At 35.9% G+C, this 16,878-nt stretch overlaps 1 protein-coding gene across 15 annotated transcripts in view; it reads left to right on the top strand.

Moving 5' to 3' along the window:
• The window catches only part of STS (steroid sulfatase), a 106,268-nt gene that overhangs the window by 62,632 nt on the left and 26,758 nt on the right, over window positions 1-16,878 (top strand). For all 15 annotated transcript variants that reach the window (XM_065677502.1, XM_065677501.1, XM_065677498.1 and 12 more), the window contains 2 exons: window positions 9,551-9,710; window positions 12,519-12,640. In XM_065677502.1, the coding sequence (XP_065533574.1) occupies window positions 9,551-9,710; window positions 12,519-12,640 (282 nt within the window). The remainder of the gene's footprint in view (window positions 1-9,550; window positions 9,711-12,518; window positions 12,641-16,878) is intronic.

Genomic DNA, 16,878 nt, shown 5'->3' with positions numbered 1-16,878 from the left:
TTTCTCCTGGTGATATCACACAGCAGTATTGAAAGGAACCTCTTTTGTTGCAATATGGTGATTTGTGAAAAAGAAAAGTTCCAGCTTAGCAAATAGCCTTCCTCAGTTTTTCTATTCCTATATCCCTGGCATCGTGATTCTCTTCAGTCAGCAGGGATGTACTACGTCATTGAATATGTTTGAGAACATGGTTCCAACATGGCGATGAAAATAATTATTGTCCGCATTTTTTTTTTATTTTTTATTTTTTTAAGGTAGACAAGAAGAGATAGTAGAATGAGAGAATGAAGTATGTGGAGATGGAAAAATTCTGCTCGGTAGCATGGCTATAACATTCAGTCACAGACTGGTCATAATCAAATAGTATGATTATTCAGTCACAGACTGCTCATAGACCACATTATCAAATAGGAAATAAATGATTCCTTCTGACAAGCTACAGAAAACAGTTTTCCAGTGTCCAAGTAGTAGACACACAGCATTAGGAAAATGCATGTCAACATGTTGTTAATAATCTCATTGAATCAGGGTAGGAATGCTTGGTTTTATTCTTTTTAAGTAAATGCGATGAATATTCTTGTTGTTTTACCAGAGATAAAATTATTTTCATTCTTTCACTAAGAAGTTCAGCTTGTTTTTCTTCTCTTCACTTTGCTGAACTTCATGAGGTTCCTTTTGACTAGTTTCTCCAGCCTGTCAAGGTCCCTCTGGATGGCAGCACAACCACCAATGGATCACCAATTCCTCTTAGTTATGTAATATCTGAAAAACTGCAAAAAGGAAGAAAAGTAGACATATACAGTAAACAATAACAATACAGTGAGGTTTTCAAGTGAGAAGACTCTACAGTTTTTAGTCAGTAGGTATCTGCCTGAGAAATGACCCTTATGCTTTAAAAGAGCTGTGTGTGAAGGAAATGCTACACAAGCAAAATGAGCAACACCAGTCATCAGGTTCCAAACTATCAGATGGGTTCCCTTCAGCTAACACCAGAGTGAAATGTATCTTGACTGTTAGCACATAGGCTTTACAGAGTGATTTAAGTAATTAAGAAACCATATGGTTACATATCTGTAGCTGTAGGCACAGCCTGAGGGGTTTTAGAAGCTCTAAAAAATACTTGCCTTCTAGAATGCCAGACATAAGATACAGGATAAATGATGAGGCAGAAGAAAAAAAGACAAATACACTGGGGAATATGTCTTCCTTAGGAACTTGATGATTGAATGGAACATTTTCTATCGAGCATTGCAAAATTTTGTATTCATACTTACAGAATGGAGAGCAATTTGAAATAAATCTGAATTAATAAAAAATCTGACTGATACAGTTATTAGGGGAGCAATTTTTAATATTAATTGCGTGGTTTGCAGTTACGACCTATGCTGTGCTGGCAAATGTTGTACTATACTACGGGATAGAAAACAAATCACTATATAAGAAACAAAAAAATATTGCATGAGAGACATTCTTAATAAAATAGAAGTAAATTAAAAGACCAATGCCGTCATTTGAATGTACTTCTAAATTTTAAAAATACAATGAATTCTGCTTTATCTTCCACTCTTTCCATCTCCATATCAGTCCTCAATTTATCAAGTATATTATGGATCATCTTTCATAGAATCATAAAATCATAGGATAGTTAGGGTTGGAAAGGACCTTAAGATCATCTAGTTCCAACCCCGCTGCCATGGGCAGGGACACCTTACACTAAATCTTCAAAAGGGATGAAGTAGAAGTGATCAATCAATTGCATAATTAGCAAGACTTTATTCATATTAAAAGTCATGTACAATAAACAGTGTTAAGAGGTCTGTTGGTCTGTACATCTCTGCAAGACTTAATGGACATCAGACCCTTGAAGCCCTAGGTCTCCAGCACTGATATAGCAATATGCCAAAAAAAAAAAACCAAAAGTTGAAGGTTTATCTTTATGCTACTTGTGCTTCATGTGTGCAAGCGCTAGGAGTCTGCATCATCTGATAAGCAGTTTACAAAGCTGTGAGATATGCATGTCGTTTTCTCTTCTACCAGAGATTGTCTCTGCTAGACAACCTCTGCTACTTATCTTTTTGCACATGAGCACTGCATGAATGTGAATATGAATCAAGACACTTAACCCTCTTGTCTGAGCTGGAGCAGTATGCTCAGCAATAATTGATTCTGCCCTAAAATCAAAAGCTCTCAACAGATCTCCACAATTCAAACTCACCAATTTGTCTTGATATCCAGCCAAATGAGCACCAATAATAAATTTTAAGAGGAGTTTGGAGAGTTAGGCTAATGCTGCAAGACTGAATGCAGAATGGGGAAATTGCTTTTGAAGTTTTTATTACTTTGGGTTCTGACCACAGCAGTCACCATAAACTTGTATAGACCTTGAAATTAGAAACCAGAGCTAACATAGTGTTTAACTACTTGCTGTCATTTACATTTACAGTCTCTCTCTTCAATATCCTTTCCAGAAGACATTATATAGTAATATTGCAGTGATGGATCAAAATCATGGCCTATGTTTTCAATGGCCTTTTTCTGACAGTTATCAGGATATTTCCTTGGAGGAAGGTGCAGAAGCTGTGTAGTAAACAAAGAAGGTCCCTAAAAAGATATTCTCCTAATCCCAGATAGTACAACCTTGGTTTAAGTTGTGAAACCTGTCAATTTAGATTCTACAAAGAACTTTAGCATTAGTTATATAAATGCTAGGAAGATGAAATACCACTTTGCGTCTTTCTAAATTCTTAGCGTAGCCTAAATCATTTGGCAATGAGAGCACAGTGTTTTCATTTACTGTTTTGAAATGGGACTGTTGCAAATTTAATTGAACATCTTGAAGTTTAATACTCTTTCCTCATTGATACAGGATAAAGGAGGGAAAACTTATTATAACTTCCTCAGCTTACCTTTCTTTTATATACTTTTATTATGCCTCTTTCTTTTTAATATCTCATTCAGAAAAGAATTGTCTCTCCAGTCTGCCCCTTTAGTCTCAACTGATGAGGGATTTTTTGTCCCTAATTTCTCATTATTTTCTTCTTTGAACTCTTTTGAATTGCAAAATACAGTCTTTTAAAATGGTTTTGCAAGTATTGCCTTTCACATTTTGCCACTATTTGTTTGTATACTTACTTGTTAATATTATCCATTAGATCCTATAGATTGCCTGTTGTCATTGTATCTTACTAATTACAGATGTGCATTAGGCACTAGCCTTTGCATAGGTCCTTTTTCTTAAGTGTGCAGTGAATGTTATGGTATGAATAACTAAGGCCGTAGACCTTAGTTAGAATACTTAGAATAAGTAATTCTTATTCTGATGGTAATTTGTGCTGCAAATACTTTTATAGATTTTGAACCTTCATCTTGTTTCCTGTTCCATCCAGCTTGGGATGAAGTCCATTATCTTTTCTTCTGAATTTGATCAATGTGTCATACATGGAATTTTGAATTCCACAGCTCACCACCCTTCCAAAATCGAAGTAAATATATTAAAATAGCAAGGGATGTAACACAGGGTAGCATCAAGGTACCTTAATATTAACCTTTTTGCATAGTTTCACAGGCTGTTTTATCTGTTTCCTCCCTGTTAGTCCGATTTTGATTCATGACAACCTTTTGTCTCCTAACCCATGATTTATGTTTCTGAAGCTGTTTCTGAAGGTCCTTCTCAAAGATCTTTCAAAGGTTGAAATCTGGATATAGCCTCTAAAACAAAAAATAGTAGCTATTTCAGTAAGAATTTTTTCCCAATAACTCAAGACTTTCTTACCTGAACTCCTGAAGAACTCCTGGGTACATTCGTGATAATGCATTTTTCCTGGTTACTCAGTATTTTGGTCAGTAATCAGAGAAAGAAACCTAGTAGTTCCTGTGGACTTAGTGGTCCTTTGAGTCATTTGGGCCAGTTATTTTCTTCGGAAACTTCAGGTTTGTGATTCTTTTTTCTTTTAAAATCTTTGTTTCTGTGTATTTTCCCATCTATCTCTTTATCTTTCATATCAGGTAACTGAGTGACTTTTAATATATTGTCACATAAGTCATATTGGATGTATAATTTATAACCTCTAAGTTGTTTATAACATAAAAGTTGTTATGACTTATATAAATTAGTTTTCACCCTGTTAAAATTAACATTTTTAGATCAAAATATGACAACTGTTGTGTTTAACTGAAGTCTCTTAAGACTTTCTAAAGTATTTTTCCAAGATTTTTTTTTTTTGGGGGGGGGGGGGGGGAGTGGTGGGGAGAGGGGGTTTGTTTTCTGTGATATCTCTGTTTTGAAAGGTATGTAACTTTGAGGTATTGTTTTTGAATGTGATATGCAGGATACCTCCACTGACTTCTTCTTATGCGTTTTTCACTTGCTTTCTCATTATTATGACATCTGCAATTTAAGCATGTCCATTTGAGCTAGTCATCTTAGCTTTCCTTTAGGAAGTAGCTACCTAAGGTTAGTTTTCCAAAATACTTTAGATCTCTATTTTAGGATAAGATGAATAGAATATTTGCTCAATTGAATAAACACACTGTTTAAGATGGTCTTAAGGATGCCATTATACTTTTCTTTGGTGCCCTGAGATATTGAATCTAATTATATTGTGGTAAGTTTTATTTAATTGCTTAGTTACTTATTTCTTGAATAAGTTTTATAAAATTGTGCTATAAAATGCATCTCTTCCATCCCGTACTTTATAGCAGTAAACAGTAAAGTCATTAAAATCTTTTCTCCATACCTTTTATTGTTATACTATTGCACTGGTACATATTCAAACAGTGGAAATCCTCCCTCATTGTCAGTTGTTGACATCTATTCCACTCTGTTACGTGTGGGATTTTCTATGGAGTCTCCTTGTATCTCTTAATACTCTTTCTGTCAGCTTCTTTTCGATGTGTATCTAAATATAATTTGCCTGTACCTTGGACCTGCATATTAGAAAACTTGACTTTCTTTGTGCTTGTGAAGCATTTAACACAATGAATACAGGCACTTGATTACTATCATGCTGCTAGAGTGGGTCATGAGTTTGCTAATGGAGTCAAACACTGATAATGGTAAACCATTTGTACAACATTCATTCTAAGTGCTTTGCGTCTTAAAAATAGGTATATGCATAGATACTTTGTTAATATCCATGAAAAATAATAATTAACATGTCTAAAGGACTTAGACCCTGATTTTTACATCTACTACAGATCTGTGAGTGCTAAACAAGGACTGGAAGAATCAACTATTCAATATTTTATTGAAGCTTATTATTTTTACATAATTTCATATACTGCAGTAATAAATTCATTCTTTAGTGTTTCTTGAAGCTAATAGTAAACCTTTTCCTATCTGTAAGTCACAGAATAATCAAGCTGACCATTACTCTGGCCTCAGGAACTCTGCTATTGCATATTTAGTGATATTAGTTGGAGTTTCCTCTTTGATTGTAATGAGAGCTGGAACTGAGCTTTTGTTTCAAATGTACTGTATGTTTATATTTTCTCTGAAGCAATCCAGATTTTTATATAATCAACCCGTCTTGTAATTTTAACTGAAACAGAAAATATCTTTAGAAACCCTCTCATTTGATTGGAAGACAGGTCAGATTCATCCAAATGAGCTATATCTGTTATATTCACCTGTACAAGAACAGCTCAAGTTGAAAACTAACAAAGATATATAAAAAACAGATTAAAAATCAGTAAAATAGTGAACTTGCCACTGAAAAGAAATTGCTGTTTGATCATTTACTAAGGTAATGAATAGTAGCATGAAGTCCACTACAGGTGGGTAGAATAATTAATTTCCTTGCATTTTTCTATTATTCAAGAGAATTAATTGGGCTTGGAAGCTTTGTTTTTAGAAGAATATAAGAAGGACAGAAAGGGCAGTATGGTTATAAACCCAAATGATCTAAGAAAGTTATTTTAAATAGTTTTCATCATTCATCATTCAAAATATCAATAGTGATATACCACAGACTTCCCCTTTATATATCATCTTTTGTAAAAGCTCTATTCCCAGAGTTCAGTAATAGCAGTCAATTTAAACCAGAAGGAGAAAAAAAGAGATAATCTCATAGCTTAGATTTAAAATGAGGTTAAAATGGAAATTTGGCATCATGTTGTGGATGACTGCAGAGTTATGTCTGTACTTAGTCTGCTCCTGCAGATTTTTCAGGAAAGGTAAATGTAGGCTATTGTTCAATATAGCACTGAAGGGTGCAACTACTCAGAAAGCATAGATAGCCAAGCATAAAAATACAGCCCAGGGTCATTTAAGCTGTTTTAAAAATATTTTAGAAGAATTTAAGAGAAGAAAAATAATATATAACTAGGCTGCCTAGAGTTTGCTGGGGATAAAGACTACTAGGTTGCTGCCTTTTCTCTGTTTCAGTGTTGCCAAGTCCAAGCAAAATACAAAACTAATGAGTCAGATCCTTAAATATCAAAATATGTTATTTTAAAATAATGTCCTGCTGTGATTTTTTAATTTTCCTTCTAATATTTTAGTTATTTCAATGTTTGATTCATGTTTCAAGCATTGGTAGTGAAACCTTGGTTGTTTGTTTTTTTTTTTAAAGAAAAAAGAATGTAGCTAGCTTGAACAATGTTTAACAGCTAGAGTTGTAAAGATAATGTATATCAAGGGATTTGTAATCATATCATATCATTAAGCAACTCTAGTGATGTCAGTAAAACTAGTTCTAATGAAGATGAACACCATGTAGGCATAGATAATAAAAGACAGTCTTCCGCAATGGACCTGTAATTCCTGCCCTGGTTCCTTGCAATTCCTAACCTCCAGAGATATAAAAAAATTATGCTCCAATTAGTCTTTTGATAGGAAAACAGCAATCACTTCTTCATAGACATAAGTGAGGAGATAGCCCTGCTGTGGAGTCCATTTTGCTTTTTGTATCTCACAGCAGGGAGGCTGAGTTTGCTGAGTGCACCCTTTGTGCTTGGGTAATGTGCAAGTTTTTTGCCCTGTTCTGTAATGATTCAAGAAAATTGTGCTGTGCACCTAGGAGCTGTGAAAGTGATCCAATATCTAGGTTTTAAGAATTTCAACGTGTGGGAATGGAATTCCGCTTATCTTGAAATTGCTCTGTCTTCAGATTACACAGAATGCAACAATAAAACAAGAATTTATTTAAACAATCCAGTCTATCTAGCACTGTTACTAGGTTCAGACAGGTATAGAGGAATAAAGGAAACCTTGCACTAAAAGCTACCTATGGTAGTTTTCTGTCTGTCCGTACTGTCCATCCAACAAGCTGCTGTGATGTGTACACAGAACTAGGATCCATCTTATGAACTAAATCTTCTCCCCAGCATAGCTATTCACTGAAAATGTCTTAATTTGAGGATACCTGTAATTTTATGTTCTTTTCTTGTATTTTTATTCAGATTTAACTACTCCCTTCTCAGTAGGATTTTCTGTGAATCATAGTTCTGTCAGGATATTAATCTTAACACTTTCCTGCGAAGTAACACATAATCCTCACCAGACCTTTAAAAACCTAATGACTGTTGTACATGGGTAGAGCCGTCTTTTCTACAGTCCATTGACATCTACCCTGGTCTCAACTGTATTAACAACCAATCGTCGTACTGTTGGACAAACACTTCTTTCTCCTACGTGACAGGTGTTTTAAACCTCACCAAACAACACATTAATAAACATAAATCTACATTTTCTTTAAATTTTTCTCGTTTAAAATTGGATTTTCTACAACAGTGTACAGTGTAAACAAAAATAATGCAAGTATCTCATTCCTGAGCTTTAGGATGGGAAACCACATGCTTTATCTCGAGAATGGAATTGCATCTGACGCAGTGACAAGAGTAAATTTTTCAGGCTGCTCTAAAAGACAGATAGTTGTGCTGAGCTCTGAACTTGGCACTGCTTTCCAAAAACAACTAAAGCACAGATTGTTGCTTGATGTAATGTTAGATATTAGAAAGTCTAAGTTTTCTGATATCGGACTAGATAATTACATGTCCCTGACTATTCAATATTATGAATTCTGATAAAGCCTGTGAAAAAAGTAACAAAAAAATTTGTATTGCAAAGAATCTTGAGCTAAAGATTTTTCAGCCACAAGACTGTGTGTGTATATATATATATATACGTATATATATGTATGTCTGTTTATATATAGGGTAAAGATCTACGCAAAAGAGAATATTCTCTCTTGAAATTGCTACTTACCTTTATGAATAGTGAAAAACCTGTAGAAACCTTATTGAGCAATGAAAAAGCTGCAGAAAAACAGTTGGATTCTGACTCCCCCAATGCTAAAATAGACAAGATCATTGAGGAGTCAGTAAAGTAGGCAGTATGTATGGCAAGGCCTGGGCTTGACGCCAAATATATTAATATCTCTCTGGTGTTTCAAAGGTCTAAGAGGCTGAGGAGACAGAACTGTTGAAGTACTTTGTTGTAATATTTTGTTCTTTTGTGTTTTTTTTTTTACTTGAAAAAGGGAGATATGAAAAAATACACTTATAGTAGTTTTTGTCAGACCCCTGAATTACTGTTTGATTCATTTAATGGTAGGGGTTCAACAGACATATTTCTCTTCTTTCGGACATTGCTATTATATAAACCAATCTCAATTTAGTTGTAAATGCCTGGCCCTGACCACTCTTAACCACATCCAAAACTCATTGGCTTATGAGATTTTTTTTCCAAAGTGATATATGAATTTCAAAGATCAACCTGAAGTGCTATACATAATCACATGACTGTAAGACATTAATGATAGAACATGTGATAGCTCTTCATACAGAGCTGTTAAAATCATATATTAAGTAATAGTAGCAATATGACAAAGACATTGCCCTTCTGCAAGGATTTCAGGTGGGCTGGCCAGTGATGAATTTTGTAGAAACAAAGAAAATGGCTGCAATGTAGTATTGAATGCAATCAGTTGATAGTGCATTCGATGCAACTGTGTTTGTTTTCCAGTCAAAAAGGTTCTTCGCAACAAACTGAGATCTACCATCCTTGTAGCTAATTTCAATTCTCCTATTGCATTGGAGAATTCAGTAATGTACTTAAATTAGTACTTTCTTCTATCTAAAGTCATTAGGTACCCTTTTAATATCTTTATTAAAATAGCTTATCTTTATAACTTATATCTTTAAAATATCTTATATCTTCTCTGGGTTCATACCTCAGACATATAGTCATACCTCAATTTATTTTCAGTTCCTATTTTTTGGTTATACCTTCACGTAGCTATGTGTCACACTAAACAAAGTTCTATCTTAAGATGCCTGCAAGGTGCCTTTTTATCTCCTACATCTGTCACTTAGTTTTGTTTGTAAACTAAACACATTTTATAAGCTCTAATATATATTAGTAGATTTACTATGAGAAAAGTGCTGATTTTATGTGGAAAATCTAAACCCAGCAAATTGAAAATAAGATAAAGCATCTGATGAAAAGATTCGAGACAGACAGAATGCTCAATATTTGGAAATTGAATCTTATGGGGTGGCTATTTTTATATGAAATTGATTCTTAGCAAACAAAACTTACATTTTTCAGGTGGAAAAGCAACGAACTGGGAAGGAGGTATTCGTGTACCAGGGCTGCTTCGTTGGCCTGGAATGATACAGGCTGGTGCCTATCTTGATGAACCAACAAGTAACATGGATATATTTCCTACCATAGTCAAACTTGCTGAGGCACAACTACCCTCTGACAGGTATGCTCTGTAGTCATCTTTGTTTTGGAGGAAGTCTCATGAGTGTTTTATATATTCTGGTGATGTCTATTAAGATAGAAGTAGAAAGGAAAAAATAGAGCTTAAAAGCACTTTTTTGTGATCATTTACAGTAGTATGCTGTCTCTTTTAATATCGATATACTCAAAGATTTTGCAGAAACATTATAAGTAAATACAGCTTAACTTGCAGAACAAGCACCAAGCAAAAAGAAGAGAATACAGCTGTTGTGGTTTAAACCCAGCCGGTAACTCAGTGCCATGCAGCTGTTCTTTCACCCCCTGCCTTACCCTCTTCCCAGGTGGGATGAGGAGGAGAATTGAAAGAATGTAAACCCCACCACTGAGGTAAGAAGCTAGGTTTGCCTGGGTAACTATCATCAGGTAGATTCCATACATGCCAACCGCATCCCACACTGGAAGTAGCAGCTGCATTTTAACCTAAGGTTTCCTTACTGTTATAATATAACTTTGTGGGACTGGGGTGAGGTGGTCTAATTTCCCCCATTTTCCCTCACCCCTGTCACCCCTCCAGTTTATATACTGAGCATGACATTCTGTGGTATGGAATACCCCTTTGGGTCAGGTGACCTGTCTCTGGTCCCTCCTGTCTTCTTGTGCCCCTTCTCACTGGCAGAGGATGAGACTGAAAAATCCTTAATCAGGGTGAGTACTACTTAGAAGCAACTAAAACATGGGTGTGTTATCAGCATTTTCTCAGGCCAAAGCCAAAACACAGCATTGGCAGCTACTAAAAGGAAGTTAACTCCATCCCAGCCAAAACCAAAACAAGCACCAAGAGCAACATACTGTCAAATCAGGCCTTAGAATTATTTCCTAAAATCAAAAATGAATGTATAAAAAAAATCTGTGTTTTGCATGAGTGAATGTGGTAAGAAAGGAACTGCAAGTGTAAATCGAACTTTGCGAGGTCAACCTTAGCCTGCTTAGAATAACAAAATACATCAAAATGCCAGCTAGGCATTTCTCACAGTTTTGGGTTTGTTTTTTTTTTTTTATTCTCTACTGAAATTAGTGAAAATAATCCCTTACAGAGTTTTAAAGCCTGATAACAAAACTGGACTTCTAAAATTCATTAGATGCTTTATTGGCACTCCTACCTACCTGTGTTTTGTCTTGTTCAGAAGATACTCAGTCTCAGCAGCAAAGTTCCTCCACCAAAAGTCTCCTGCCATCCAAATCCAATAAATAGAGAAACCTGCTGATATGCATATGCTTTGAAAACATCTAACACACACAAACAGCTTCTGAGCACAAAGCATCCAGAATCCCTGTGGGAAAAACCAGTGGTGAGCAGAGACACTCTGCTAATGATGATTCATTTAATGCTTGAAGGAAATGTCAGGGCAGGACATGTGTAAGACATGAAAAATTAGTCAGGCTGGTCTTGAGAGATGCCCTACGAGAAGTAACTCTGTTAAGCATTTCAGATTATTCTTAATGGGAGCAGATCTTATGCACTTGGTGTTCATATTGCTTGAGTGAAGACCAAGCACAGATGTTTTATTTTGATCCCTGATAGAAATCCCAGTATACTTGTGTACCTTCCACTTGCAGGTTGCTCTATTCTGATTCTTCTGTGTAGACTAGATGCCATAATTAGTGCTTCATTGGTGGGTCAGGAAGAAAAGTCTCCCATACCCTCTGAAACCAGCAGTTGTGGTAATGCAAGAGTACTGGAGACATCTTGCTGGAGACATCCTTTTCCCTATCAACATGCTGAAGAACAGAAAGTGTACAATTGGCATGCATCTGTCCTGCTCCCAGCTTGACAGTGGGCAAGCCAAGGGACAAAACAGAAGTGCATTACTCAGGCAAGAAAACATGACAGATGGAAAATGAGAAAGACTCTAATTCAACAGACTCCCACAGACAGGGATGCACCCAGAAAGCAGTTATTGGACAGTATAGCTTTAAAAATTCCATGATGTTTTCCTGCCCATCCTTTGAGAAGTGTCTTTGAATACAGTTGCTGCCAAAAATTTTATACATATGATAGGCTTAAAAAAGTGAAGTTAGTACCTATGTTGTAGTAGTTACACTAATGTGAAAATGGTTTTACACAGTAATGGACATTTTTGAACTTTGAAAAAAGTTTCAAAAAAGTTTTTGTGCGAAGTTGCTCAAAATGCTTAAAAAAATTAACTGCTGAACTGTATGTCAGTAAAAATAATTTCTTATAGAACTTCTTGTAACATTTGTAATTCACACAGGTCTAAAGTACAGATTGTGATTTCTTCCTTGCCAGCTGATTTCGGCAATTCAAAGGCTTTTCTGTATTTGAAAAATACATATTTAGACATAGTTTATTTCCAACTTCAAAATTACTTCTGTTTCAAATCCTGGCATACATAATTTGCTGGACAGAGTTCTTACTAGGGTCCTAACACAGTATAGCATGTTTTTCTCTTGGTTTAGGGTTACTTTGGCCAAATTAGTCCCAAACAGTTTTAGCAGGTATACATGGAGGGCTGTGTTGTCACAATTTATTCCTGAATGTGTGGTCATTTTCTCAGAAAAAAAGTAAAGAAAAAAATATAAAAATTTGTTGAGGAAACAAACTTTCCTAATGGCAAAATGTAAAATTTACATTAAATAGTGTAAAAAAAACAAGGGGAAAGAGCACCTGAAGGTTTTTCTCCAAATTGACCAACTGGAAGTGGCTATTCAGATTTATTTTTTTAAGTAATGGAAATGCAGAGTTATGAAATCTTTTCAGTAAAGTGAGGTTTGGGTTAACCTTCTGATTTTGAAATGCTTTCTTACTCAGAATTATTGATGGACATGATCTGATGCCCTTACTTCAAGGAAAAATTACCCAATCCAACCATGAATTTCTCTTCCATTACTGCAATGCATATTTAAATGCAGTGCGCTGGCATCCGGGAAACAGTAAGTAAACTTCTTGTTCACATCTTAAATATTTAATTTAATTTTTATTGTAGCTTGAAAAGCATCAGAAAAAAGCCTTGGGCTATAGTAACAAAAGTTTATTTAAAATATCTAGCCTTTTAAATTCTTTTCCATTTTTCTTTTTGCTAGATCACACCTATTCACCATTTTAACATTTAATATTAAGTTTTTGCTATGCATTAATGTTACATATCAATGCAATACTGAGATCTAAGGTATCTGAAACTAATTTTGCCTGAAAGACAGTCTGTGTCACAGAATTAAGTAGTCACTGTTAACTGTCTTCCTAAAAATATTATTGCTGAATAACAACACAAGTATGATGACAGAATGGCCATTTTTATTACTGAAATTGCAAAGTATAGGGGAATCATTGAGTCAAAGTCATAATTATCCAATAAATGAATACAGTATTATAGGCTCTCTTTTCATGCTTTTTATGAACAATATAATTCCACTTTTAGGCCAAGGAAAAGGCATTTCCCATTGATTTGCTTCTTTTTAACTAACAGCTTGCTGTTTCTGGTATTAACTTCCACATTAACAAATGCATATTTCCCTTTCTATAAATCTCTCTGCCAAATGAAGTCAAATACACATTTGGCTCATCCCATTTGACACTCAAAATGACAACTTGTGTTGCAGCTTCAGAATGATGGTCCAAGACAAGCTTTGATGTAGCTTTTTAGGACAGTGATAGGACATTTTAGTGTAGTGACAGGACAAGGAGGAATATCTTTAAACTGAAAGACGGTTGATTTAGGTAGGTCAGATATTAGCAAGAAATTCTTTAGTGTGAGAGTGGTGAGGCACTGGAGCAGGTTGCCCAGAGAAACTGTGGCTGCCTTATCCCTGGAAGTGCTCAAGGTCAGTTCATACGGGGTTTTGAGCAACCTGGTCTAGTGGAAGGTGTCCCTGCCCATGGCAGGGGGGTTGGAACTAGATGATCTTTAAAGTCCCTTCCAACCCAAACCATTCTGTGATTCTATGATTTTTTTTTTTGTTTGTTTGTTTATGTACCTTGGGAAAGGACTTGCTTAATAGTTGATGGACAAACTTAAAGGAAACTTTGTCTTCTATATCATCTGTAGGTTGACTCTTTACCTGACTCTTTCACTTTAAACTAGGCAAAGTGAAAATATTACCTATAATATTTATTTACCACTTCTTTGCCTATATATCTTGATTTCAATAAATAGTTAAAGAACAAAGCAATAAAGATGTGTTTATCTAATACCATTTTGTATCTAAATTTGGATGAAATTATTCTGCCTTATGATGAGAAGTAGGCAGACCCCCCAGTCAGGCAGAGAAGTTTTTTATCTCAAACACACACCTTTGCAAGATGAAGTACCCCTTGTCTGAGGAAAGGCTCAGCTTTGTTATCATTGAAGGATAGGAGCAATGAAGGGAAGCAATGATGGGGGACTAGTATGTTGTACCTACATGAGGGGCAACAATGTAGACTGTTTCTCCCTTTATCCTTTCCCCAAGGCAATCAAAAGACAAAGTCCAGTCAGAACCTGGCAATAACATTTGCGTAACACTGATGTGACTTTTGTATGCAAGGTTGTCATAGTCTAACCCCAGCTGGCAACTAAGCATCACACAGCTGCGCCCTCACTCACTCCCAGTGGAATGGGGAAGATAATCAGAAGGGTAAAAGTGAGAAAATTCATGGGTTTTGGCGGTTTAACAGGTAAAGCAAAAGCCACTCATACAAGCAAAGCAAAACAAGAAATTTATTCTGCTTCCCATGGGTAGGCAGGTGTTCGGCCATCTCCAGGAAAGAATCATGTGTGACAGTTACTGGGGAAGACAAATGCCATCACTCCAAACAAACCACTCTCATTCTTTTTTCCCCAGCTTTCAATGCTGAGCATGATGCCATGCAGTATGAAATATCCCCTGGGTCAGCTAGGCTCAGCTGTCGTGGCCATGTCCCTTCCCACCTCCTTGTGCACCCCCAGTCTGCTCACTGTGGGGGTGGCGTGAGGAGCAGAAAAGGTCTTGACTCTCTGTAGGCACTGCTCAGTTACAGCTAAGACCTCACTGTGTTATCAACACTGTTTCCAGCACAAATCCAGTACACAGCGCCACACTAGTTTCTATGAAGAAAAGTAGCTCTATCCTGGTCGAAACCAGCACAAAGGGGTTTTGATATACTACCTTGTCAGCCTACAGTGTAGTGTGAGAGCAGACAATAGTTGAATACTCCTCTCTACTCTCTTTTGTACACGTCTGGGAGTGCTCAACACCTTCTTCTTTCTTACTTGTCCAATCTCAGATTCCTTTTCCATGTAGACAATGCAACCATATTTGTAAAGATATTTGTTGCAGTCAGCTAAATGTTTGCCGGTTTATCTCTCTCCCATGTGTTATTCTTGTATAGAGATAAATGTAGCTGTACGCACCTGATGCTATCTGCATTGCTGTGGGTACTCATGGAAAAATGAGTATGGGGATTTTTTCTTCTGATATCTCAGCAGCTCTATATGAAGCAACTGATAATACATGCCTTATATTCCTAGGGTATTTTTGTCTTCTAGCCTCCCATCACAGCTCACCCTTTACAGATAGAGTCTATCCGCAGTCACTATTTCTTGTACTGTTAAGTGATATTATACTAAGTGAAAATGAACACAGGTAAAGCAGAAATATAATGTAATGCTCTTTACACACCCTCCACCCCTTTTTTTCTTTATTTTTTTTTCCTGGAAAAGCAATTATTTCAAACATTTAATTCAAAATGTTGCAGAGCTTTTGCCTAGCAGCAAAGAACTAAATTAGAAGTATCCTATAGCAACAGTTCATTCCCTATACTTAGGAATACATTCAAGAAAGTTAATGAGGCCGCGTTCATTAAAGACAGACTAGAAAGCTGGAAAATTATACAACTTTCACTTTACCTCAGCATGCTACTATTATCAGTTACAAGACTGTAAGTCTTCAGGATTTGATCATCTTTCCTAACTGTACATGTATTCCATGTCTAACAGAATTTATGGCCTAAATATTTACCCCGTTCCTCCATGAGCACACACATTTTCCAGTATCTAGAAATGATTGTAGGATTTCTCATGTTTTAGTTGCACCTTGCCAATAGTCATGCAAATAGCACTTAATTCAGAGAAGACCTCCACAAACTGATAATTACCTTATGGATAGTCTTGAAAAGGCGATACTCCTTATCTAAGAAAAATAATGATATTCCTGACAAAAAATTTCATCAAGGATCAATTGTCTTTTCCTGTGTACTGTAAATGATCTTTCAAACCAGAAAAGACTTGTGATGTTCTTTATCTGTGTTCCCCAGATAATTAACTAGGTTGACTACGGCTACTTTGGAACTGTGTAAACACATACTGCCTGCAGATTATACCTGATGTACAGGACAAAACTAACCAGCTCTGCCTCCCACTAGGCCTAGGTTTTAGCAGAAGAAACTGCCACAGGGTGAAATCCCAGCCATATACAGCATCTTCTGTACAGTTCTGGTGATGGGCACTTATAAAAAGGACCCAATTGTCTGAGACTACAATTTACAAACTTAAAGTTGCACCTTTTGAAGAAAAAAGCAGCAACCTACCAAAATTCATAGAAGAAAAGGCTTCCAACTGTTAAGGAAAAAAATATGCTTTTATGTGCTTATGTAACTAAAGTACAGTCCATTCTAAATAAAGGGTAAATGTGCATATATTGCATAAATGCACTTATTAATGCACATATTCTCATATTTCTTGCTGTATTTATTTTATGGGAAGTCTTAGTTTGTGTGTCAGCTTCAGCTTGCATATTCCAGTTTTTTTTCTTAGACAGGATTTTGACCCTAAGGAAAAATGTGTATACCAGGGAGTGAGAGGGAAGAAAAAGTACCGCTTAGCCATTTGGTCCCTTGTTGACTCCATTACTCCAGAGTTCCTTTAGTAACGTTGTCTTTGCCATTGTTAGATTACCACTGTGTTTCACTCCAAAAAACTTTTTTGGGTTTTATTTTTGACTCTTAGGCTACATATATGAGAACCCAGTAAATTTAGCATATATTAAATTCACAGTACTTCCATACCTTTCTCCTGCTTGCAAGCTTCTAGAGTCTGACTTAAGCAGGGGTGATTCTCACATCATTCAGGGAAGGTGAGTATCTCAGAGTGAATAATTACCATTTTAAATTTATATATTTAGAGGCTAAGCATTTCTCATAACCACATCAATACATA

Source organism: Lathamus discolor, chromosome 4 (genome assembly GCF_037157495.1).
Source record: "Lathamus discolor isolate bLatDis1 chromosome 4, bLatDis1.hap1, whole genome shotgun sequence".
Taxonomy (NCBI): domain Eukaryota; kingdom Metazoa; phylum Chordata; class Aves; order Psittaciformes; family Psittacidae; genus Lathamus; species Lathamus discolor.
The sequence above is the reverse complement of the archived record's forward strand: the minus strand, read 5'-3'. Positions and strand labels throughout refer to the sequence as shown.